At 51.6% G+C, this 24,622-nt stretch overlaps 1 protein-coding gene and 1 long non-coding RNA gene across 4 annotated transcripts in view; one reads left to right on the forward strand and one right to left on the reverse strand.

The window, feature by feature from the left end:
* Positions 1–138: 138 nt before the first annotated feature.
* PPP1R1A (protein phosphatase 1 regulatory inhibitor subunit 1A) lies at positions 139–8,312 on the reverse strand. Its single transcript, XM_081309147.1, has 7 exons — positions 8,076–8,312; positions 4,498–4,558; positions 3,487–3,524; positions 2,949–3,012; positions 2,185–2,340; positions 773–864; positions 139–270 (listed from the first exon to the last, which is right to left on the reverse strand). Exons 1-7 carry the CDS (start codon positions 8,157–8,159, stop codon positions 265–267), a joined length of 501 nt encoding a protein of 166 aa, XP_081165273.1. The 5' UTR covers positions 8,160–8,312; the 3' UTR covers positions 139–264.
* A 97-nt stretch (positions 8,313–8,409) lies between these two features.
* The window catches only part of LOC308657452, a 92,967-nt gene continuing 76,754 nt past the window's right edge, over positions 8,410–24,622 (forward strand). For 2 of the 3 annotated variants that reach the window (XR_014023927.1, XR_014023928.1), the window contains exon 1: positions 8,410–8,522. This is a non-coding gene — a long non-coding RNA (uncharacterized lncRNA). Of the gene's footprint in view, positions 8,523–15,480; positions 16,634–24,622 lie in introns of those variants that run through there. The other variant, XR_014023929.1, reaches the window with a different exon arrangement.

The raw sequence follows: 24,622 nt of genomic DNA on the forward strand, positions 1-24,622 counted from the left end.
TCCCCTCTCAATGCTTCTGACCAGTTTCCGTGTTTCCTTCACCCAGAGGCAGCTGGTGAAGTGGTGGGGGATGTAGGAGGGCAGACAGGAGGGGAGGGAGAAGGATTCTCCAAGCCTGGAAAGAAGGAAAGTGCCAAGGACCTAACACCAAATTTATCACTTTTTAAAAACAAGAGATTTTCCCCAAAAGTGAAGAAATAAGAAACAGATCCAGTGTCCATGCATTGTCAAACTGCAGTTGTGGGTCCAGGATGCCTCCTCCTCTCAGACCTGTTGTGGGGAAAGGGGCAGAAAGGGAAGGTGACTGAGGGGCCAGAGGGTCATCTTGTCCCCTCTGGCCCACCCAACCATCCACTTCTCAGGAAGCTAGCTCTGGAGTCACAAGTCTCTGTCCCTTGCCAAAAAGTTGTCTCGGCAATGCCTCTACCTTCAGGTAGGGCCACTGTCCACTCAGTGTGGGCAGGTGACAGTCTCCATTTGGATTCCAAATGCCCTTGATGAAAAAAAATCTGTGATCCACTTTTATTACCTGTTCCAGGAGCCAAAAGTCCGACACAAAGTCTAACCTTAATCCCTCCTGTTTCAGCTCAATCCCATTTCTCTTCATTTGTCTGTCAGAGGAGATGCAACTCCTTTGCCCTAAAGGCTAACTTTTTGGCGACAGAAGCTGGTCCTTTGCTTCCCCCTTCTCTGATTCCAGATATTAGCCTCTTGCCCTTATGTACATAGCCTGTTCTCCTGTAGGCCTGGTGGCCCAGTCCTGGGCTCTTACCGAGTTGGCTCCCTGGGAATCCAATGGTGGTATATGGGTGCTGGGTTTCTCACTGCAAAGCTCCTGAGTTTTAGGGATGGGTTCTGCAGGCTCTAAAGAGGGAAAATGGGAGGTGGGAGGTGAGGTAGCATTTATGAAGGCCTTGGAGAGAAGGGACTGCTTCTGCTCACTGTATCCTCTGGCCTAGTGATCCCTGAAAGGGGCTCAAGACCAAGCTGGGAACAAACTGGAAAGACCAAAACAGGTTTCTCTAATCACAATTGCTGCTATAGGCTCACTATCTATCTATTTATTTTTAGACAAGGTCTTGCTAAGTTGCTGAGGCCAGCTTTGAACTTGCCTGTCTCAGCTTCCCAAATTGCTGGGATTACAGGCGTGCACCATGGAACCCTGCTCTGTACCCCAACTGTTAAAAACATTTTTTTAGAGTTTGTTTTTTCAACTTCTGAGAGTAGATTAAAATAAAAGGCAAAACAAAAAAACCAGTGAACCCGGTGGTGCTTGTCTGTGATCCCCAGCAACTGGCAAAGCTGAGGCAGCAATTTAGGGAGGCGCCAGCAACTTAGTAAGAACCTGTCTCAAAAAAAAAAAATAAATAAATAAATAAAGGGCTGGGGATATAGCTTAGTGGTAAAGTGCCCCTTAGTTGAATCCCAGTTACCCCCCCATCCCCCCCCAAAAAAAGTTGGGATAAAAGCTTAAGATGTAGCTAAAGCTGACCTGAACTGATATGAGGCTATTTTTAGTCTTTATATATCCCAATTAGTAAGACTATGCTTTGGATTATAGGATATTGATGTTTGGTTATAGAGTATTATATAACATACAGTATACACACACACACACACACACACACATATTGTATCACTTTCACAAAATTGGAAAACTTCTGAATTCTGGGAATTCATGTGGGATAAGGCACTGTGGACATGGATTAACACCACTGCCACCAGATGCCATTTACTGCAGGCTTTGTATGTGTCAGGTGCTAAGCTAAGAATCGGACTCATTTCAATATTCACAAACAACCCAATGAAATAGGCACTGTCATTATCACATTATCATTTTACGGACTGAGGTTGAGTTGCTCAAAGCCTCTTAGCTGTAAAGTGGCAAGTGGCAGAGCCAGGATTCTAGCCTGTGAGTGGTGTTCCCATTGTGTGGGTTCTCCCGTCCAGCCACAGCAGGGACCTCTGGGGTCCAAGGTGGAAGGGCTCAGTCCTACGGTAAGGAAAGGTGAGGATTCAAATATGCGCAATGTGTGGACAGACATCCATGGCCCTCGGGTCCATTTCGGCTAGGTGAGAGCCCTCCCAGGCACCAACTCTTTCCCTTCCCCCAGTGGATAAGGTGTGCCTCCTGCAGGGCTGGGGGACAGGAGGCCTGGGGCCCTCCCTGGCCTGCGCAAGTACTTTGTGCTGTCCCAGAGGTGCCCAGGCGTGGCTCTGCTCCTGTGTCTGTGATCCCAGGTGGGCGGGTCTCCTGGGTCCCTGAGCTCTCAGCGGCTCCCTCAGGCTCGTCTCCTTGCTTCTGTTGCCCCAGGTGATGTTCAACCATCGTCTGGAGCTCTGGGGGCACACAGGAAGGGAGGCAGCATTAGACATACTGCCCAGAAACTCCCCTGTGGCCCCCGATCCAACAGCCCCACTCACGGACTGGCGACACACTGCTGGGTGTTGGACTTTCCCAATCCCTGAGATCTGAACAAGGAGGGACATTAGTTGGGCAACAGGGAGAAATACAAGCTAGAACACAGAAAGCCCTTCTTCCAAAGGGAAGGGAGGCGCAGGGGAAGAGTCTTTAAGGATACCAGACAGATACTCCTAGCTTGCTGGGCTGTCTGGTCTCCCCTGGGGCAGGAGAAAAGACTCAATTTGGATTCAGGAAATAATTTAAGTACCTTCTTTGTGCTGTGCACTATGCTGATGAGTTCACATATATTATTCATCTGCCATACTGAGGTGGCATTCAGAGCTGGGTAGGTTAAGTAGTTTCTCTAAGGTCACCTGCTAGATGGTGGCAGAGCAAGGGTCTAGGCCCAGGACACCCAGCAATAGCTCCAATCTAATTAAAGTAGATTCAGTGACCTCTCAAGCGCTCCTTCCAAAGGGTCATTGAGTCTGCTCCCGGGTTTCAGGCATAGAGGGGCAAAGAGAGATGGAAGGGTCTGCCGAACCTTTCATTGTGGGTGTGGTCCTTGTTGTCTTCTTTCGTTGTCGTGGAGACATTGACAAAGTGGACTATGAAGGACACAGAGCACAGATGGGGGTCAGCGCTTCCCACCCTCCCCCTCTGCCTTGCCGTGCTTTAGACTGCAGATCGGCTAGGTATGGGCTTCAGAAAGGGTGGGGGAAGAAATTTCCTGCTTCCCAGCTGTTTCTACCAAGGTGAGTAAGACACTGTGTGTGTGTGTGTGTGTGTGTGTGTGTGTGTGTATGCGCGTGTGCATGTGTGTGCAGGGGCATGGGTTCGGGTCCACTTGGGCACTTTTGGGGGACTGCAGGGAAGAGAGAGTCAAAGATTCTGTAGTGTGTTTTTTGTTGTTGTTGTTGTCAGGGCTGGGGACTGAATTCAGGGTCTTGCACATGCCAGGCAAGCACTCCACCACTGAGCTACCTCCCAAGCAAGATCTAGAGTATTAGGGTTTGGATGAAGAATCCCCTAATGCCTCGGTAGGTTCTTTGGGCTGGGCTTAGTAAGCAGGGCCAGCTTACCTTGAGAAGTGGGTTGGGGATCCGGTCTTCATCTACCTCTGAGAGGAACAAGGGGAAGGAAAAGGTGATATGGACAGGAAATCCAGGGGACCTGAAGATCTGACATCTAAGGGGAAAGGACTCTGAAATCACCCCCTTCCTGATCTGCCCCCCGGAAGCTGGTCTGCTCCCTCTAGCTCCCCTTCTGTCCTTCTGGCTGGCTCTGTCCTGTGCATCTAGTCCTATCCTTGACCCTGTGGCCCATCTGTGTCTACATCCTTGCCCAGCCCTTGAGGTTCCTGAAGGCAGAATTTGTGGTCTTCTTGCTTTGTCTCTCCCTCTGAAGTATCCATGTCTCTTTCTTCCAACTGTTCCCCCACCCCAAGGCCTGAATTGAGCCCTGCATGGGAAGGCACATCTGTAGAGAACAGTGACTTTGTTCTGTGTAGGCTCCAGGATAGTGCAATCATTTTGACGGGTGGAGGGAAAGTGGAGACCCCAGCATCATGAATTCTAGGCTGGCTCATTAGCCTGGCCACCATTTCTTCAGTCCTTTGTCAGGCTCCCTTGACATTCTTTGAGACCTTGTTCTCTCCCCAGACCTTGATGGGGACACTGGTGGCCAGAATCCCAGCTGCTCCCTGACTGTTTCTAACCTTCCCCTTCCCCTCTGGGGGCCATGAAGATAGCTGATGGAGGCGGGTCCTCCCCCTCACAGCTGTCACTGCCTCTGGGGGTGGGGGCAGCACATCTCAGTTGCTGGAGAAACCTGGAAAACTGTTGCCGCAGCAACCAGCACTCAGTTGACCATCCCAATTCCTGAGGGGCTTGGGAACCAGGTGGTCCTCCTCTCCTTCCTTGCACTGCTCCAGAAAAGGATATTCTGCTTGTCCAGCTACCACTTCTCTTCCTTAGGACAAGGAGATCCCTGACTCCTCACATCTGCCTTCTGCCTAGCACCTATCTGCTCTCACCAGAACCCTGCTGTCTGCAGTGGCCCCTAGTTCCTTCAGTGACCCATCCTTGGTTTACCTGGGGATGACTGGTCACTGGTCAGCACAAGGGTGGCTGGGGTGGGGCGGCGCCTCCGAATCTGGGGGAAGGTGGGAGAGAAGGAAGAGGTCAAATGCACATGGAAGTATTAAGCCTCATTCAAAGCCATTGAGAAACATAGTGCAGGCCAGTTCACTTAACCTACCTCAAAAAGTGCCATGTTATACTGACCCACTATTGTAGGGCAGACATCCTTGGACCAATCCCCCTTCTCTGGGGAGAACTACTCCTGAAAACCCAAAAGACTACCTCTGCTCCCTACAAGACCCCCAACCCCCTGTTCTGTCTGTCTCTCTCCCCCTGGTCCTGCCCCAGCTCAGCAGCTTTATCTCTCTAAAGCATCGATCTTGGCCTGCTGTCCTTCCGACCGTCCTGGATCAATGGTCAGAAATAACCTGAGAGGGCACAGGGCTTTCCCTCAGCCTCCCATCCTATCCCTCAAGCAGATTAACGGTTTGGGGGCCAGCACCTGCAGGGAACATGCCTCAAGCCAGCGCAGTCGGGGAGATTAGTTCCAGGAGGGATGGTGTGAATGTACAGGTCCCCTGGCCGTGGAATCCTATATAGGACCCTTGTCAAGGCCTAGAGGTTAGCTAAAAAATCTTGTCCCGGGTTCAAGGTCCCATTCTAAGATATAAACATATAAAGCTGATTGACTGTTGAGTCTCTGAGTTCCCCTCAACCCCCAAACACACCACCCGCTGCTGTACTTTTGTCCTGCTGTCAATAAAGTTGATTGTTGTTGAAGTCAGTCCGAGGACTCCTGGGATGTGTAGTTTTTCTCCTTCTTGGGATGCTTTAGAGGGTTGGAAGAGAGTGAAACAATGGGGTAGCAGAGGGCAGAAAAGGCTAATGGGATTGGGGAAAGGGCTAAAATTACTCAGGGCTCAGAGGAGCAGGGTGAGGATGAATGACCAAGCCCCTATCTTTGTGTGTCCATTATTCAGTATCATTACCTCTGGCAGTGAAGGCTGGGGTGGTAGACCAGTGCCCTTCTCTGTGTCTAGAAAGTGGGTACCAGCTACAGCAAGAGGGGCTGTTTAGCCTGAGAAGGGGACTCTCCCCAAAGAAAAGGTAGCAGCACAGAATGACGGTCTGTGGGGGAAAGGCATCATTCCACAAGAACATAGTAGCATCTGTTTTTAGTGACATTTCAAGGTCCCTGGCAGCCTGAGTCCTGTGTGTGTGTGTGTGTGTGTGTGTGTGTGTGTGTGTGTATACACATGCACAAACATTAACTGTGAGTTGTCTCTGGCTGTTTCTGGTACGGTGGGTGGAAGACAGGCTGCCTGACATTCATGTCTGACAGGTGCTTCATGGACGAGCTGGGTGGAGACCATACCTTTACTAGGAGAGGACTCCTCAGTTTCTTTCCTGTCCTGGGGTTGGGGAGTGGTGGAACAGACAGGGAGCTCAAGGTGACTTCAAGTAAAAAAATGGTCTTTGAAAGGGCAGCAGGGCTTTGTGATCTTGGATGGGTCCCTTTACTTAACCTATTTCCTTGCCTTGGACAAGATTTTGAGGCACTCAGAGCCCTTGAGAACTTTGATATCTTTGAGAACTTTGAACGGCAGGAGGGAGGAAAGGCAGACTTCTGAAGGCACCTCCCAGGCACCTGAACTATTAGGAAACGAGTAGATGGCCACTTTTGTTTTTTGGTACCCATCTCAAATCCTAGCTACCAACAGTATGTGTGACTTCCCCTTATTTATTTTCAAACCCATCATGCCAAAGTTCTGGTCGTTTGGGGCACTTTTCCACCCCCTCCTCCAGGTACTTCATCCTCCTTAACTCAGAACTCCCAACTCCTTTCACCCTCCCTGTGGGTCTGGATTAGGCTCTCCTGCCCCTTCTGGATCTTTTTGCCTCCACACTTGGTAACATAGGAGGGGCTGAGCCGGGTCTGCAGGTCGAATTTCAGGGCTGGGGAAACACAGAGTTCTGAAGATTAGAGAAAAGGAGACTTAAGTCTCAGCTCTTCTTTCCCCTCTGGCTTCTTTGGACTGCCTGGTGTTCCTCCCTTGCCCCCTAAGTCCCCAAACCAGTGGGCCTGCCCCCCCCCCCCCCCACTACTACACCTGCCTCCTCCAACACCAAACAGGAGCAGGTGTCCGGCCTGTCTGTCTAGTGGGAGGTGGTGCTGTGTGGACTGCCCCCCCCCCCACCTGCCCACACTCCTGGGACTCTTTCCTGGATTAGGAGGAGGTATCTTAGTAGTCCCCTGTCTCTGGGCAGAAAAGCCTATTTCCTGACCACAGGGGAATGCTCCCCATGCTAGTGGTTCCTCATTCCCCACATCCTCAGTCTGTAAGGTCTCACCACAGTCCCTCCTGCAGTCACACTTTAGAGGTCTGCAGAGGGGCTCACCCTGGCCAGGGAGGAGGGCACCTACTGCACCCCACCTTTGGGAAGCTAGTTATAGAGAGGTACCCGCCTTTCCCTTCACATCTGGACCTTATTCTACCAAACAGCTGGGGCAGCAACAAAACTATTCTCTCCTGCGGGTCCCAAGGGGTCCCCAAGTTTTTCAGTAGGGGGCCTAGCCAGAACCTGGCAGCTGGCTGGGGCAGAGCATTGACCTTGTGGGAACTGGATAGTCTTAGGAATGGGGAGGTCTGTGTGAATGCACCGAGATCACAAAAGGAGATGGAGCCATGGGCAAATACGCAAATATTTGGCCACCCACGGCAGGTAGTAGCCCTCTCCACACACACCCGCCCGCTCTCCCCCGAGACACCACTCACACACTGCCGCCTCTGCCTGGCTGCGTGAGCTAAAAATAGCCCAGGCCAGGAGGCTGGGCCAGGGCCCTGGACTCCCACCCTTGAGCCAAGGCCCGCACAGTGCCTCGCGGATGGCTGAGCTTGGACCCCGGTCCCTAGGCGGCACCACCTTTGGCCCACAGTGTCACTCCTTCTACACTGGCGCCCGCTGCCAAGGGCAGGAGTTGGGAATCAGGACCCACGTGTCAAACCTCGCAGAAGGGAGCCTCAAGTCTGCGGACCTCCCAGCCCTGTCCCCTAAGCCCCCGGCCCTCTGGGTGACCTCAGCCCCTTCCCGTTAGCACTCCCGGAGCTCCAGTTAGGAGGAGGCAGGGAGAGCGGCTCCTCCTTCCCCAACTCCCACAGTACCAGGATCCCTCCATTACCGACCCCCGCCCTGCCCTCCCTCCCCGTTGCTGTGGGCACCCTGGGCGCCGCCACCCAGCTCAGGAACTCCGGAGGGGGCTGCCTGGGTGGGGGACGCGAGCTTGCCGAAGGGGGGAGGGGTCGAGTCCTCGGGCAGGCCCCCTCCCCCAGGGCTGGGGAGGAACGGAGCCACACTCTGGGGGACAGACAGCGCCTGGACGCACTCGTCCTTTGCTCCTGCTCAGAGAAGCCCTGATGGGCGACGTGGCTCCGACGGTGGGGGAGGGGGCAGGAGACCCCCAAACTGAGCGCGTTCACCCTCCTAAGGGCGCACGGCCGGCGAGGGCGAGGCGGGGCCCCGGGTCCCCCCAGGGCACGGGGTCCCTGTCCTTGGCCGCGAGTCCCCTGCAGCCCCGCCCTGCTCCGCACCTGCTCCGCCGCCTCGGGGTCCAGGTGCGGCTCCAGCAGCGGGACCGTGAACTGGATCTTCCGGGGGCTGTGGTCCTGCTCCATGGCTGGGGCGGCGGCCGCTGGCCCGCGCCGCGGGAGGGGGGACGGCGGCGGGACTCGGGCTGGGGCGGGCAGCTCCCTCTCTGCTGCGCTCCGGCCCCGGCCCCAGCCCGGCGCGCTCGGCTCCGGCTCCCGGCTCAGCGCTCCCCGCTCGCCGCCCCGGGGACTCGGTGGCCGCCGATTGGCTCCGCACCCGCCCCTCCCGGCCCCCTCCCCTCCCCCAGCCCGGAGCCTTAACCCCGTCGTGGCTGCGCCAGCGGCTGCGGGGGTCACCGCCTCCGGGCGAGCGAGCCACTCCGTGGCCCGGTCACTGTCCTGGGCGACAGACAGCCACCTGGGCGACAGACAGCCGGGGCGGATACCCAGGTATCTTCGGAGTTCAGAGCAGGCAGTGGGTGTAGGGAGCCGTTACCAAGAACTTTTTCAAGCTGGGGCAGGTTTGAGGGTCTGGGAAAGTGGAGGGGCGCGGCGGGGAGGGAAGGCTGCAAACTCGAGAGGAAGATTTCATTTCTAATCCAAAGGGAATGATCCCATGGAGAAAAGATGGAAAGGGAATTTAGGCTTGCAGCAGGAGGAATTAAGGTTAGACTTGGAGAGGAACTTTCCTCTGAGAGGAAAACCCTCGAGTGGAGGTGAACACTTGGAGGGGAAGTGGGGGAGGGTTCTAGACCCCTGTCCTGTGCTCACTCAGCAACAGGGAGAAGGAGCGGAAGGCCCCAGAAGGTCTTCAGAGGGAGCCTCTCTTCAAGTGCCAAAGGGAGTGGGTGGAGGGCTTGGGGAGAGAGGACCATCTGGGGCTCGGCAGAAGGAGTAATGGGGGTGGGGAGCCGCTAATGCTTGTGAAATAGATTTCACTTTCGGCTTGCTGAATTATGGGGATCTTAAATGGGTGAAAGGCTTGCAAAGGGAGAATGCTGAGGGATGGAAAGGAAGACTCCTTTGGTGGGGTGGCTTGTTTACAGGCCGGGTTGGTTTCCAGTTTCATTATTATTGGCAGAATAATGAAAATGATCTGCTGTAACTGAAGGCATGGAAGTTAGACTATGTGAAGAACTTACTGGTTTGGTGTAGGACCAAGATGCCAATCAATACTAGCCAGTGAGGGAGACAGTATATTCATAGGAGCTGATGTGCCCTGTGCTAGGGACTGGGGATCATTGGACAGCTGGAGGGGAGGTGCTGGGGTTTGGGGAGGGAGGGAGAATGAAGTGGGAGAATTGGGGGGAGGAGGAGGGAGAGGGAGTGCTTTCCAGGAGATCTGTTTCTTTTTAAACTTAAGCCAAGCAACTGGCAAGTTCTTTACAGATTTACAGCTGGTTCTCCTGGGGCTGGCTGGACCATCACGGGTCCTCCAAGGGGTCAGCTTCAGCTCTCAGTGGCCTCCTCTCCTGGTGGGGATTTCACAGGGCCCCTTCCCCTCTTACCTCCCAAAATAACCTCTCCTGCCTCCTCCCTTGGCCAGATCTCTTTACACAGGCCCGGCTCAGTTTTCTCACTGCCAGGCTGGGGGTGTGGGGACCCAGTGGGCCCTGAAGGCTGTGGCCAGCACTTGCATGTTAAGTGACCCCTTTCTGCTGTTGATAGGTAGAGAAGTGCCTCCCTCTACCTGGTGGGCACCTGCAGGGTCCCTTTGCTCTGTCAAGGTAGCTGGGTCTGCCCCCAAGCAGCTGGTTGGGCTTCCCAGTCCTCCAGGTCCCCTGTCTGTGCACCCCCCCAAGGACATGGAGGAGGGCTTGGGAAGCAGAGGGTGGCGGTCTGCCCACCCAAGGGCCGTCACATCCCCTCCTGCCACATACAGAGCAGGACCCGAAGCCAGGATCCCCACACACCTATCTTTGTGGACTCAGGATCCTCTCACTGAGCCTGGATCTCTTTAGTAAAAAAAAAAAAAAAAATGGCAGAATGGTGTCTGCCTCATGGAGCAGGGACAGATCATGTGAGGTGGCTACCTGGCCCCTGGAAGGTCCACGCTCACTGATAGCTGCAGGTTCTGCCCTCTGGTTCTCTCCTGGCAGGATGTCACCGTCCCAGGCTTTCCAGAAGACACCCCGCAGCCTACAGCACCAGGTCACCCAGTGTGCCCACTCTCTTCCATGATCCCTTCCTTCCCTCGAACTTTGGTTGGTCATGGAGAGGCCTCCCAAAGTCTCAACTCATCTTAGTTCCCTTGTCAAGCCCAGACCCTCAGAGCCCCTTGTCCTGAAAGCCACAGGTTGGGAGAGGGGCCCTGAGAGCTCAGGCGTTGGAGAGATGGCCGGCGAGGGGTTTCCTGGGAAGAGGGGCTTTGGGAGCAGCTGGTGGGGGGTGGAGCAGAGGAGGAGAGGGTAGAGAGTGGGAGAGAGGTCCTGGGAGGGGGAGATGGGGCGGGGGGGGGGGAGCAGCATCTGTGGGTGGCGTGGTGGCGGAGTGTGTCTGTCTGTGAAGGTGTGTGTGTCGCTTTGACCTTTACTCATGCCCAGAGCCGGGTGAGTAACTGAGCGTGCCTGCTGGGTGTGTGGGTGTCGGCAAGCGGGAGCTGCTCACACGGGCTGGGAGTGGCAGAGGGCCTGTCACTGCACTTGGAACCCATCTTAGCGTGAGTAAGAGTTCGAGGCCAGCCTTTGCGTGTCTGAGTGTGCAAGTCCCCGATGCAGCCACAGCCTGGTGGCTGCAGAGCAGCAGCTGTTCTATGGCGCACTCTGGGGCCATGAATATTTAAGGTTACAGGGATGCGACTGGCTGATGCAGTCACTTAACGGCTCCCACTCTCCCTGCCCTCGTGCCCCAGCTCTGGGCTAATGGGGCCACTTTGGGTTGCTCTGGGTTTTTTGCTTCTGCTCATCTACCCCTCCTCACCCTGCTAACCTCCCCACGCCTGAGTTCTCCAATTCTCACAACCAGCCGGGAGGGTGGGCAGGCGTTATTCGTATCTTTATTTTACTTTTTGAGGGCCGAGTGGGAGCGTGGGGCCTTGCTGAGATGGGCCACCTGGGCAGGGATTTGGGAGGCCAGGTTCAACATCGGCCTCTGCTACCAGGTCCTTGGGTGCCTCTGGGATCCCCCAACACCTCCCTCCTCTCGCTGGGCTCAGTTTCCTCATCTACAAAAGGAGGGGACCAGGTGTCCTGCAGATTTCTTTGTATTTTTATGTCTGCCCTGAGTTAGGGATGTAATGGTCCCTTAGCCAGGAAGCTTCAAAACCAGCGTTAGAACCCCCGGAGGCCGGTGTGGCCAGGCAGACTCCGGCGTGCTGAACACAGGTGCGCAGGCCTGTGTTCACACACTGTTCTGCGGAGGAGGTGAGACTCCAGCCTGCTTTGAAACCCCCAAAGGAGCAATGACCCCATCCAAGTGGTCCCCCCCCTGGGGAAGCCATATGCTCGTACCAGGGTGCTGCTGTTTCTCCAACATTTCTGGAAACTCTTGGAGTCATCTCAGAGCTTGTGGCATATGCTCTGAAAAGCCTCACTGGGGAATGCATCTCTGTCCTTTAGGGTGGCTTTCCTCTTTTGAAGATGACCGAGGGTCTTTAAGGGCCAAGTCTTGGGAAGAAGGAAGGAGGCCAGGTGGGGGGCAGGCCTGGCCTGGAAGAAGTGTGGGTGCCCTGTACCCTACAGGGCCTCACAGGAGAAGTTTCCAGAGCTTCTTGTGGGCTCCAGGTGCACCAGAGGTGGATGTGTGGCCTCTCCCGGGATGGGTTAGAAGGCCCGGTGCCCTCTGACTGTGGAAGGCCCCATTGGCCCGTGTAGAAGCCCACGGCTCCAGCTCTGCTGGGCGTGGGAGCTCACCACCCCTGCAGCTGGCGCTCTTGGGAACGGGGCCAGAGCTGCTGATTCAGACGGGCTGCTCATTTCCACAGGGCTTTGTCTCTTCACCACCACAGATACCACTGGTAGAGGTGGAAGAGACCTCAGCCTACGCCACCCCCTAGAGCTACAGACAAGCAGCAGTTCTCCCAAGGACCAGGGCCGGGCCAGCACTTTTCCCAGTGACACAGATTTGGTGGCTCTGGCGGGGCAATGGCTAGACCTGGAGCAGGGCATGGGCCAGGTGATCTCTTTTTAAAATTTTTATTTTTATTTTTTTTAGTGGTAGATGGACACAATATCTTTATCTTATTTATTTATTTTTATGTCGTGCTGAGGATGGAACCCAACGCCTCACATGTGCTAGCTAGGCAAGCGCTCCACCCCTGAGCCACAACCCCAGCCCCCAGAGAACCTCTTTTTAAAAAATATCTTTATTTTTTATTTTTATGTGGTGCTGAGGATCAAACTCAGGGCCTCACACCTGCAAGGCAAGCACTGTGCCACTGAGCCACAACCCCAGCCCCCCCTAGAGGGCCTCTTGACATACATTTTAATCATATGATCAAGACTCTGGAAGACCCAGTCCCTCTAGCTAGCCCCTTCCCTTCCCAACTCTGTAACAGGTTCAATTTTTTTCCCTAACAAATACTGATCAGGTATTCATATATGCCAGTCATTATGCTAAGTGCTAGGGATACTGTGAATACAGTGGAACACAAAATAGATACTATTTCTATCCAGCAACAGTGTTCAGCCTAGTCAGAGTCAGGGGGCTAGTGGGGTTGCCAAGTAATTTTCAGCCATGAGTATTACAAAAGTGGAAGCACAAGATGTTATGGACTAAGGGGAAGCAGGAAGGAGGAAGGAGGTCAACATGACCTCTGGCTGCTTAGATCCACTGTTCCTCCTCCTCCACGCTCAGTTCCCTTCATTGTGGTGGTCTGCCTGGGTTCATGTCCCAACTCTGCCATTTAGTAGCTCTGTGACCTTAGACAATTTGCTTACCCTCTCTGAGCCTCAATTTCCTCAGCCTTAGAACTGGCTTAAACAGCAGGCATCCCTATCATAAATGCTGAGAGATGGGATGAGGTCATGTCCCGAAGTGTCTGGCACCTATTAAGCATTTGCTGGTGCTTTCTCCTCTGGCTCCTGCAGAAACAGGAACGAAGGAGGGGGTTTCAATGTAGTTAGTACTCCGGAGGGAGGGGAGGGTGGTGTCTGGAAGGAGAACACCTCTTCCACCTCTCAGCCCGGTCCTGTTCTTCCTCACCTTTGTCGGATCAGCTGTTCTTGATGTCCAGCTGTGACCTCATCAGCATGGACGTGGACTGTGGACGATCACCCAGTCCTGCTAATTAACACCCGCCCTGTTAATGATTAAATCTAATGACTTTGACTTGGGGGTGGGAGGATGGAAAATTCCCCTGCCACAAGACAGGACATGGGGAGGTGGTAGGTGGTAGGAATGAGGGGAGGGAAGGGCCCCCTGGGCTGGGCATGTTGTTGTAGGTGGCTGGGGAGCAGATGCCAGGTGTTCTGGGGCTGCTCAGAAGGGGAGTGTGGTGGGAGGGGGGTCATTTGAAAGTTACAGCCCAGCACTCCTCCCAGGCTGCCTCCGGAGGGCGCAGGGCCTGGCCCCAGCCTTACGCTCCTCTTGCCAGGTGAGCCTTGGCGAGATGACTTCCTAGGACTGTGACAAAGTGCCACAAAACTGGGTGGTTTAAAACAACAGGGGGTTATCCTCTCACAGTTCTGGGGTGGGAGGTCCAGAATCAAGGTGCCAGCAGCCATAGGCTCTGGGAGGGACCCTTCTTTGCCTCTTCAGCTCTAATAACCCCAGGCATTCCTTGACTCATCCCAGCAGGACTTCAGTTTTTACTTTTATCCTTTTTTTTTTTTTTTTTTGGTACCAGGGATTGAACCCAAGGGTGCTTAACTACTGAACCACATCCCCAGCCCTTTTTTAAATATTTTATTTAGAGACAGGGTCTCGCTGAGTTGCTTAGGGCCTTGCTAAATTGAGGCTGGCCTGAACTCAGGATCCTCCTGCCTCAGCCTCCCCAGCTGCTGGGATTACAGGTGCCACCACACCGGGCTTCACATCTGTCTTCTCATGGCGTCTCTCCTCTGTCAGGCTCTGTGTCCTCTCCTCTTATAGGGACACATCATTAGATTTAGGGCCCACTCATAATCCAGGATAATTCTTCTTGAGATTCTTAACTAAATACATCAGCAAAGACCTCATTTTGTCTTCTGAAGTTCGGGGTGGACATGCATTTTCCTGAGACACTATTCACCCAGGATGGATGGTGCAAATACCCGACAGGGTAGGGAGAGGGAGGACCCTGGGATGCTCAGGGTCTGTGCTGGGACTGGCACAGGAGGTCAGTGGCACTGGAGCTCTCGCTTGTCCCTAAGAAGTGGAGGAAGAGCTGAGGGCCCTGGTTAGGGTTGGGCTGGGTCTCAGGAGATCTTGAAGGGGAGGCCACTAGGGGTGAAGAGGGGAGAGATGAGACCAGGGAGTTCTAGATGGCAGAAAAGAAGGCTGAGGGGCTTGGAAGGGAAACTCTTGTGTCCTTGTGATGCACCATCAGAACTTGTCATAATTAAAAAGTCACTCTTGATCACAGGACGCGAGGCGCATTCTGTTTTCATGGTCTTGTTTCCCGCCATCCTTTGTACAGTTCTGGGTGGGGGGCAAGGGTAATTTTTTCCTTGCTCTTGGGTGAAAACCTAGGGAAGCCTCCTCCCTGAGCCTCAGGTCAGGCGTAGTCTCAGTTCAGACATTAGGACAACTGGGCTCATGTATGATGCAAATCCATCCCACTCCCCTTCTCCGGCCTGCAGGGGTCCCCGCTTTGGTGGCAGCCTGCAGTGGGAAAAGGCTAACGACTGGCCTCCCTTATCTGTCTTGTTCTCTCTGCCCTCAGCCCCACCCAACCCTTCTCCTCCTCTCACAGGTGCTGTACCAGAGTGTGCAGTAGTGCAAGGTGGCCGAGGTGGCCGTGGTGATGGTGGTATGGGGGGTGGGAGGGGTGCGGAGCAGACAGACAGCCGTGGATCAGGTGACTGGGGGTTTGCCAGTTGGTGCTCAACCTTCTTCTCCACCACCCGGTCTGGTCCTCAGAACTCTGTACTCTTTGGGGACCATTCTCTGGTGGGGGGATCTCTTGGCCCCTTCTTCACCTGCCATCTTTTGTTCTAGGAGCTTGAGATTCTTTCTTCAGCTACAAGGTCCTTTTGTCCCTTGAGGTGGCCCTCTAGTCAGTCAGGTCCAAAGCTGGACCCATGACGGTGCACCCCCTCCCTCTCCAGGGCCCATAGCTTGTTCTCCCCCTTCCAGGGGAACTCTGGGAGCAGGGTGTCTCAGCAGCAATCCCAAGGTGCCCACAGGGAGATTCCTCAATCCTCTCTCTCCTGAACTTCTGTTAGCACTCAGACTCCAGAACATTCTGCTGCCTACCCCAGGTGACACAATCACAGCTCTGGGGGTTGCCTCTGCCAGTGTCCCCACTAAGGCTCCTGTCAGGGTGGGTCATGAGGAGATGGGAGGGAGGAGATGGGGATGACGGCACCATTTTTTTTCCTCACAAAATCCCTCCTCCCTGCTTCCCCTTCATACCATAATTCCCTTTTCTGTCTTTATTCTGGCTGAAGGGGTTAGAAACTGGTTCTTAAAAATTTCCTTTGAAATTCTTTGTATGAGATATCTCACTTTGAAGTTTCACCTATTGTATTTTGGTGTCTAGTTGAAATTATAATTTTAATTTCTTTTTACAAAAATAATGGGGGGGGGTAGTTACCATTGTGCCCAGGGAGAGGGAGATCAGCCTCCAAGTCTGTACCAGAAACTTCTCTTTGACCAGAGGAGCTAAGCTTTTCAACAAACTGCGATGAAGTGAAATGGCCACCAGAGGGCAGCAGATCCTACTTCAAATCCTGTTTCCCAGGACTCCTTGGAAAGAGATGGCTTTATTCAATCTCTTAAGGTTAGGTCCCCGCAGGTGCTGAGGTCTCAGCTCTCTTGGTATTGTTACCCGGGTTACCAGTGACGAGTTCTGCTTCCTCACATGCTGAAGTTTGAAGATTAGAGAAGCATGACGATGCAAGCATATAAAGCAGAGTTTATTTAAAAAAGGGGTAACAGACTTCCATAGATTTCTCCTGGGAGGGAGAAGGGGGCCATAGCTGGTATCCTGCTATTCCAAGAATCGAGGTGTTCTGCCCTTTTTATGTGTCCTAGGCTTCCTTTGTTCTCTTGCCCTCTTCCCTTTCTCTTTCTCCATCCTGCATACTTGACTAGGCCCAGGAATGCTCATGGCATGGCTCAAAGGTGGGAAACAGGTGGGCTGAAGGGGGAAAGGCAGGATGGAGCAGCCAAGGACACATTAACCACCTCATAGCTCCCTGTAGGGAGGGCAATTCCTGGGTTACCTTGGCAACAGGTTGGAGCAGGGACAAGTTCTTGATAAGGGTGGAGGAAGGGCTCTGAAGGAATTAACATTTCAATCCCTCTGGGGACAGTCTCCAACTTCCCGGACTCACTCAGAATTGGCCTCCTTGACCTGATCTGACTCGATTTACCTCTCTAGACTGACTGCCTGTCTCATTTTGGCTTCAGTATCACATCTGGATTCCTGACATTGGCCTGCTTCCTGGATTTCTACAGTCTAACCATTGTTCTTCCAGGTGAAGTATCAAAAAGAAATCCGTTTGCATTTGAAACTGATGGTCATTTACCGAGTACCTATGTTGTCATGGGTGAAGAGATTAAAGCCATAGTTTCTGCCCAGGAGAAGCCCAACTGGGAGAGAGACCTGAGAGCAGACACCCAGAACTGCAAAACATGAAATAGGAAATAAGGGCTTTGTAAGCATTTAGGAAGGAGCAACGGAAAGAAATTGGAGAAGAATTTTTAGAGGAGGGCACATTGGAGTTAGCCTGCGGGTCTTTCTTCCCTCCCTCTCTCCCATCCTTCCCTGCTCCCTTCCTTCCCTCCCTTCCTCTCCCCTACCCCTCCCTCCCTTCCTTCTTCCTTCCTTGCTTCCCCCCCTCTCTTCCTCTTCCTTCCCTCCTTCCTCTGGATGAGTGGGACTTTGAGGAAGAAGAATGTGAGAATAAGGGGAAGGCAGATTGACAAGTTCCTGGGGACATGGGAGGTGAAATGTCCAAGGGGGGACTGAGGGGACAGCAGAAAGTGTCAGTTTGCTGGGGCTGTGTTTGAGGACTGAGAGGAGATTGGGCCCTTTGGAAACACTCCATTTCCCCTCTCTGTAGCAATAGAATTTTCCCTCCCGCTCCCCGTTTCATGGAGGAGGGTATGAGGCCCTGGCACAAAGATTTCATCGAACTTGAAGCTTATGGGGGGAAAATGGGAGAGGATGGGAGCTTTAGATTTTCAGAGAAGAAACACTTGAAGGACTTGTTGCTGTTCAGTGGGCAGAGAAGTTTGCTGGGGTGCAGGGAGTGAGTGCAGCTTAACAGAGGGGTGAGGGTGTGAGCTTCAGACTGGCCCTGGAACAATCCTGCTTCTTCCAGTATCCAGGTGACCTGGGGCGGGCTGGCCGCTTTGCTTCTCTGAGCTTACTGCCTTATCTATGGAATGGGAAGAACTATCTCTACATTCTAGGGATGTTGCAGATATTGAATAAGGTGATGTACATAAAATTTTCCACACGGTACCTAGTAAGAGTTTGTTAAATGGTAGCGTTTATTAATGAAATGATAATTGTTTTCAGATATTTTTAAAGTTGTCACATGGATGGCACTTAACTGTGCCACTCAGCAGGCTGAACTATGGAAATGTGGTGGAGAGAGACTGGGGTTGGCTGGGAGGGAGAGTGCTCCATCCGAGGCCCAGAACCTGGAGGAGATCTCTGTCTGCCGGAAGTGCCCAAGTGGAGTCTGTCCAGGGGCTTTTCCCAACAAAATGCTTTGGAATCCTGGGTCGTTCTGAAACTAGCTATTGGAGTACATGGATGAAAGACTCTGAAAAAGGGCCCTGGGATCCAGAAAAAAGAGCCAGCAGAGGAATGAATCAGGGCTCTGCTAGTCTAGGGCCAGGTCATCTGAGGCCTCAGCTGTCCTGTCTCCGCGGGTCGGGGAAAGGTCTGCAGGAGGCTCAGTAGAGGTTGTCCTGTCCCTTCTGTAGGTTCTGTGAAGGGAATCTGGGTGTGGTGAGGGATGCTCTGTTTTCCTAAGACTCCACCCTCACTAAGAGAAAGTAATCGAGGTTCCCCTGCCCCTGTGTGTGTCGAGAAGCCTTCCTGAAGTGCAACCTTGGCCTCCTCACTCTGGTGTCTGGATTTCTGATTCTGTGTCAAATTCCCGGGGCAGCCAGCTTCTCATCTCTCCAGGAATGCAGAGGCTGGGACCGGAGAGCTGAGCAGGACGCCTTCTCAGCCTTTCGCAGGGGTCTTCTCTTCCCAGACACTCTGAGCGAGGAAGGCCCTTATCTGCTCCCAGTCCCTGTGCCCACTTCCATCAGAAGAGAGGAACTGGCGAGTGCTGGACAGAACCTTCTCTTCCTTACTTATGTCTTTCTAACAAGGAAGCCGCTGATTTCACCATTCATTTGTTGAACTCACTCATGAGTTCAATTCAGATTCATTCATTGAACTCTAACTCTTTTCCCGGTAATATGGTTCAAGGTCTAGGAGAAAAAAGAATGAATAATAGCAACTGGTAAGTTCCCAGGTTTCATGGAGCATAGGTTTTGTGAGGCGAAAAGCCTAAGAACAAGTTAACAAATGTATACATGAGATCACTTCAGAGCATAGGAAATGCAAAGAGGGGATATCACGGGGAGGTGACAGAAGGAACCGGGGAGAAGGTGCTAAACGGTGTGGCCGGGGCAGGTCTCTATGGAGGCAGTGTGTGAGCCAAGGAGAGGGGGCACCTGCGCAAACAGCAAGGGGAACCCAGGGTAAGAGCCTCGAGCTGGGGAAGGATGCCCGTGCGTCCAGGACCAGGGAGGATGGCAGCGTGGCCATGATGTATCGGACAGGAGAGCTGGATGGTGTGAGCTGGGGGGTATTTGGGAACCAGATTATGCAGGGCCTTGTAGGGCCTGGTGGAGTTGGATTTTATTCAAAGTGAAATTGGACACCTCCTAAGGGTTTTTGAGTAGACCACCAATTGACATGATCTGGTACATTCTTTAAAATTTCACTTGTCTGAAACAAACAAACAAAAGATCACTTGTCTAAATGCTGAATGGAGGATGGATCAGAAGAGGAAGAGTAGAAGAAATCAATCAGAAAATAACTGCAAAAGTCCAGGTGGTAAATAATGGTGGTGGAACTAGGAGATGGGGAGACAGGGAGGAAGTCGAGATATATTTTGGAGATGGAGTCTGCAGACTTGTTCATGTATTGATTGGGGACACTGAGGGAAAGACGGGAATCAAGATTGACTCCTAGGCTGGGTGCTGTGGTACACGCTTGTAATCTCAGTGGCTCCGGAGGCTGAGGCAGGAACACTCAGGGTTGAGTGTTCAAAGCCAGCCTCAGCAAAAGTGAGGCACTAAGCAACTCAGTGAGACCCTGTCTCTAAATAAAACACAAAATAGGGCTGGGAATGTGGCTTAGTGGTTGGGTGTCCCTGAGTTCAATCCCTGTGCTACCCCCCCCCCAAAATTGACTTCTAAATTTTGGCTTGGGAAATGGAACATAGGTGGTGATATTTAATCAGTTAGGAAGACGGGGTGGGCAAAAGTATTCAAGCATTTGTTTAGGTGCAGTTCTTAGGTCATAATGCCATGGTATGAAAAGAATGGAAGTTAAACGGGGTGACGTGGTGGCTGCACAACACTTGGGACTTCCTATCCTGCTGCTTTGTTTCACTATGTGGCTTCTCGATGGTGGCTGCCCCAGCTCGCACCTTGGCATCTCATTCCAATCAGTGAGAAGGGTTTAGAAAGGAGACAGGGAGGACAGACTCCTCTTCTGTCAAGGACACCAGTCATAATTTGCCCTAATATTTGCTCACATTCTACTGACCAATATCTGGTCAGGTGGCGGCATCCAGCTGTAGGGAAGCTGGGGGTAGTCATCAGGTACACGGAAAAAATGGCGGGGTCACTGAACTGGAGGTCAGGAACAGGTCAAGGATCCGTAACAAGGGGACTCTTGGGGTAATGGAGGAGGAAGGACAGGAGGTTGTGGCGAGAGGGTGGGTCCTTGAAATCAGGATTTTGGAGGTTCCTGTGGCACTGTGTGGGCTGAGGTGCAAAGGTCAAGGATGGAGAAGCCAGAGTGTTGGTGAAGTTATTTTCACGAATGCTCAGTGTCCTCAAGAATGAGGTCAAGAGCAAGTGAGAGGGAAGAACAGGTGCTAAGGTCATCGGTGAAGAGTGAGAGGGGCTGAGGGGCAGGGCAGCCTGGTCCTGAGCTTCCAAGGAGGGAGCTTTTTCAGGAAGGAAAGGAGATATGATATGGTTCAGAAGCAGTGATACAATATAAGTAGGATACCCCTTTGAGGTGATTAGCAGCTAAGGGAGTAGGCAGTTTCCACTTGAGAGGACTGTAGAGGCTGTGGGATTCTCAGGATCTTAAAATGTTATCTAAGTTTAGTTGACAGAAGTCAGGAGCAGTGGTGCACAAATGTAATCCCAGCAATTTAGGAGGCTGAGGAAGAAGGATTGCAAATTTGAGGCCAACTTCGGCAATTTAGAGAGACCCTGTGTCAAAATAAAAAATAAAAAGGGCTGAGGTTATAATTCAGTGGCAGAGTACTACTGGGTTCAATCCCCAATACTGGGAAGAAAAAAAAAAGATTAGGTGGTAAAATATACAAAATAAGACATTGGGAATATCAAAGAATTGCTGATTACAGGTCAGGAGTTCTATAAGCCACAATGAAAAAGTTTGGGAGGGAGAGACTGGGTAGAGATTGGGTTGGATCAGGGCTGGCAGAGCCAAGTGGAATTGGGGGTCTGGATAACAAGATCCCTAGAGGCTTTGACTTGGGTCCTTGAGGTCAACATTAAGAAGTGTGACATTAGGAATGTGGTAACTAGCCCTCTTTCCTCTAAGAGCAACCGGGTTAAAGTGTAGATCTCAGTATCTGCCTAGATGGTTTAGGGTATCTTCAGAGACTGATTCCTGTGACCTAAGGTGATGGCCAATCCCATAGGAGCAGGAGATATGTGCAAACATAATAAATTTCCCAAATGATGTCTACATCCTAATCCCCAGAACCTGTGAGTAAGTTCAGTTCTGTCGTGAGTGGGGAAGTTTGCAGATAGAATCGAGGTGGCTAATCCACTGGCCTTAAAATAGGGAGATTATCTAGATTATCTAGATGGGCCCAAGGTATTAGGAAGGATCCTTAAATATGGACAAGGGAGGCAGAAGAGAGAACCTGATTGATGGCGGGTGAGAAGCCTTGACCAGATGTTGCTGGAACAGAGGGAAGGGGCCATGGGCCAAAGAATGTTGGAAAGAGCAAGGAAGCAGATTATCCCCGACAGCCTCCAGGGAAGGAATGTGGCTCTGTTGACACTCCTTGATTTTAGCCTAGTGAGACCCATCGGGGACTTCTGAACTACACAACTGCAAGATAATAAACCTGTGTTGTTTTAAACCAGCAAGATGGATCGTGGTAATTTGTAATTAGAAAACCGATACCAGATGAAAGGTTCTCCTCTCCTAGTGACCGCTCCCTCCTGTAGGGTTGGATGCTATGACAGCTGGTGAGACAGAATTTTAGACCACGTTTCACAGAAGGGTGGAGCTAATGCATTAACAGGAATGTTCCTGAATAACTTGCCTTTCTCTCCTGCCCTCTCTCACAAGGGCACAGGCTTGGACACAGCTTCCCTTCCCCCCTCTTTCTCCTCTGCTAATTCCTTCTCTGTTTGGTGGCTCAGGCAGAAGGCAGGCAAAGTGGGCCCTTTTGGGCTTGTGTCTCCATGACAGTCTCCAGTCCAGCTTTGCCAGTGAGGTCAGAGTGCTCTGGATGGTGTGGCACTTGTCTAGCTGTTAATAAAATGGACACTTTGGTCTCCTTTTCTGTTCCTGTTCTCATCCCCTTCGCCATCGACTGGGCTCAGAGGGATGGCATGCAGGTGGAGCTCCCTGGGGCCTGGAGGGTAAGCTTAAAGGGGGCTCTGTAGAGTGGATTTTAATAGGGCAAAAGCTCTGAAAGTAACTCTGACCAGCTGCTTTGTAAATGCAGCTGAGGCTGGAATGAAATTTCCCCAATTCCATGGGAGTATAGACAACCAGACTGTGAAATTTTGGCTTCAGATTATGTGTGGCAGTCTTCAGTAGGTGAGGCTAGGTTGACTGTCCCAGTTTCCTGTCACCTTGGGATTGCACTCAGGGCCACAGCAGGAATCATGGAGAGATTTAATTTATGATCTGATCACAGGCTTCTGGAATTATTTCCTGCCACATAATCTCCAGTTGGCTTGGAGTTGGACATTTATTAAGCTCTGACTGGGGCTGGGGATTTCAGAGGCTCGCTGTGGGACTAACCACAGTTATAAAGGAATAGGACTCCTGTAGAGAGGAAATGTCATTGTGGGCAAAAGTGGAAAAAACCTCAGTGGAACGATTACCAACCTGAAAGAACAATGAATAAGTCCTGTACCTGGGACGCTCTGTCCTTACAGAACAGACTTATTCAGGGAGCCTGGGGTTCATGTCAGAAACAAGTCTTGATCTTTTTCTTTTGATGCCTGGGGAGTGAACTCAGGGGTGTTTAACCACTGAACCACATCCCCCGCCCTAATTTGTATTTAATTTAGAGACAGGGTCTGAGTTGCTAAGCACCTCACTGTTGCTGAAGCTGGCTTTGACCTTCCCATCTTCTGGCTTCAGCCTCCCAGGCCGCTAAGGATTACAGGCCCGCACCACAGTGCCTGGCTCAACTCTTGGTCCTATAGTGAGAAAAGTCGGAGAGAAAGGAAAAGAGAGAAGGTGTTTCTGTTGATTGAGCTGGGAGAAAGGATGAGATTTTTTGGGAGAAACGTTGAGCTCTTAGCATCCATGCTGAAGATGGGTTAAAAGGAAAAATGAAGTGTTTACATGCTTAAGTACTTTTAAGGATAAAACTAGAGAAGAGTAGAAGATTCATTCCTTACTAGACCAGGAGGGTGAAGGAGGCCCAGAGACATTTAACAAGGATGCAAAAGAGAAGGAGGCCACTAGAGGGAGCATGGACCCAGGAAATATTGTGGACAGTGGCTCAGACCTAGAGGTTTAGTGTAGAGATTGCAAACGCTACTAGGTAAGTTTCAGAGGGGCACAGTTGTTCATTTCTTTCTTTCTTTTTCTTTTTCATTTATTTATTTATTTTTTTGTGGGGATATTGCCCAGGCCTTGAAGAAACATGCCCAGGAGCCTTGCCTCACAGTTACTGAGAGGATGAAACTCGTGCACGACAGAAATAGGTCTAGTTTAGTTAAATTGGGACTTCTGGGAACAATACTTTAAATCCCTAACTATAACACGATAACCCAATAGACAGTGCGCACGTACCACCCTCTAGTGGTAAACTTCATGCCAAAATTAACCCTCCTTAGGAGAGTTCTCTGTTTGAGGTTCAAGTTTAAGTGGTGCAGACTGAGAGCATCCTCGCTGGTCTTTCTCAGAAGTCTCAAGGTTTCTTCCACGTGTGTTGCTGGCATTACAAGCCAATTCCTGCTGAGATCAAAGCTTCTGCCTGCCTTTTGGAATTTGAGGAGGAGGGAGAGACTGTCATTGAGATGCTTTGGCGTCACCATTTCCCTTCCAGCTGCATTCTGTCCCCCATGCCACCATGAGCTGCCTGCTGATGACCCTTAGGAGGAACCCAGTGAGATATACACGGCTGGAGACCTTACAGCCACACACACAGGAAGTGCTGTGGCTGACTCTGGCCTTCCATCTCTTCCTCATGCCCCTTGAACCTGTGTTAAAGGCTTCTCCCCGACCCCCTCCCACCCCAGCACCACCAAAAACCATGCACTAGGTAATGGACACAGAATTTCCCTGGGACCTGAGAATATGCCTGAGTTCCTAAATTTTGTAGGTGTGGAGCTGGTGCCATGGACTCCCATGTGTCCTAGTTATACTGATTTTGAAAAAGATGGATCCCTGAACTGCTTGGGGACAGAGTAAGTGAACTTTGAAGAAGCTAGAGGAAGTACTACCATTTCAGGGGGAAAAAGACCAGGACGCAGCCAATGGCCAGATCTAGCTTCCTTTGCAGTGAGTCCCTCTGGCTAATAAGGAGCAAAATAAGAAATGGGTACCCGGGGAGGGTGTGCGTCAGACTTTAATTTTCTTTCATTTTAGTTTAAAAGAGAGTTTAATTTCAGTTTTATTCTTTGCTCTTCTTGAAATTAGGAGGGAGTTTATGTTCAAATTAAGGGCATTTTATTGTTTGCTGGGGTTGAATTGTTTGATATTTTTTTTCACTTTTATTTTTTTTGTTTAATTTAATTTCTTTTTTTATTGGTTGTTCACAACATTACAAAGCTCTTGACATATCATATTTCATATATTAGATTCAAGTGGATTATGAACTCCCAATTTTTACCCCAAATGCAGATTTCAGAATCACATCAGTTACACATCCACATCGTTACATTAGTAACTGTTGTATTCTGCTACCTTTCCTATCCTCTACTATCCCCCCTCCCCTCCCCTCCCATCTTCTCTCTCTACCCCACCTACTGTAATTCATTTC

This window comes from Spermophilus citellus (assembly GCF_964194105.1).
Source record: "Spermophilus citellus genome assembly, chromosome: 10".
NCBI classification, from domain to species: Eukaryota; Metazoa; Chordata; class Mammalia; order Rodentia; family Sciuridae; genus Spermophilus; species Spermophilus citellus.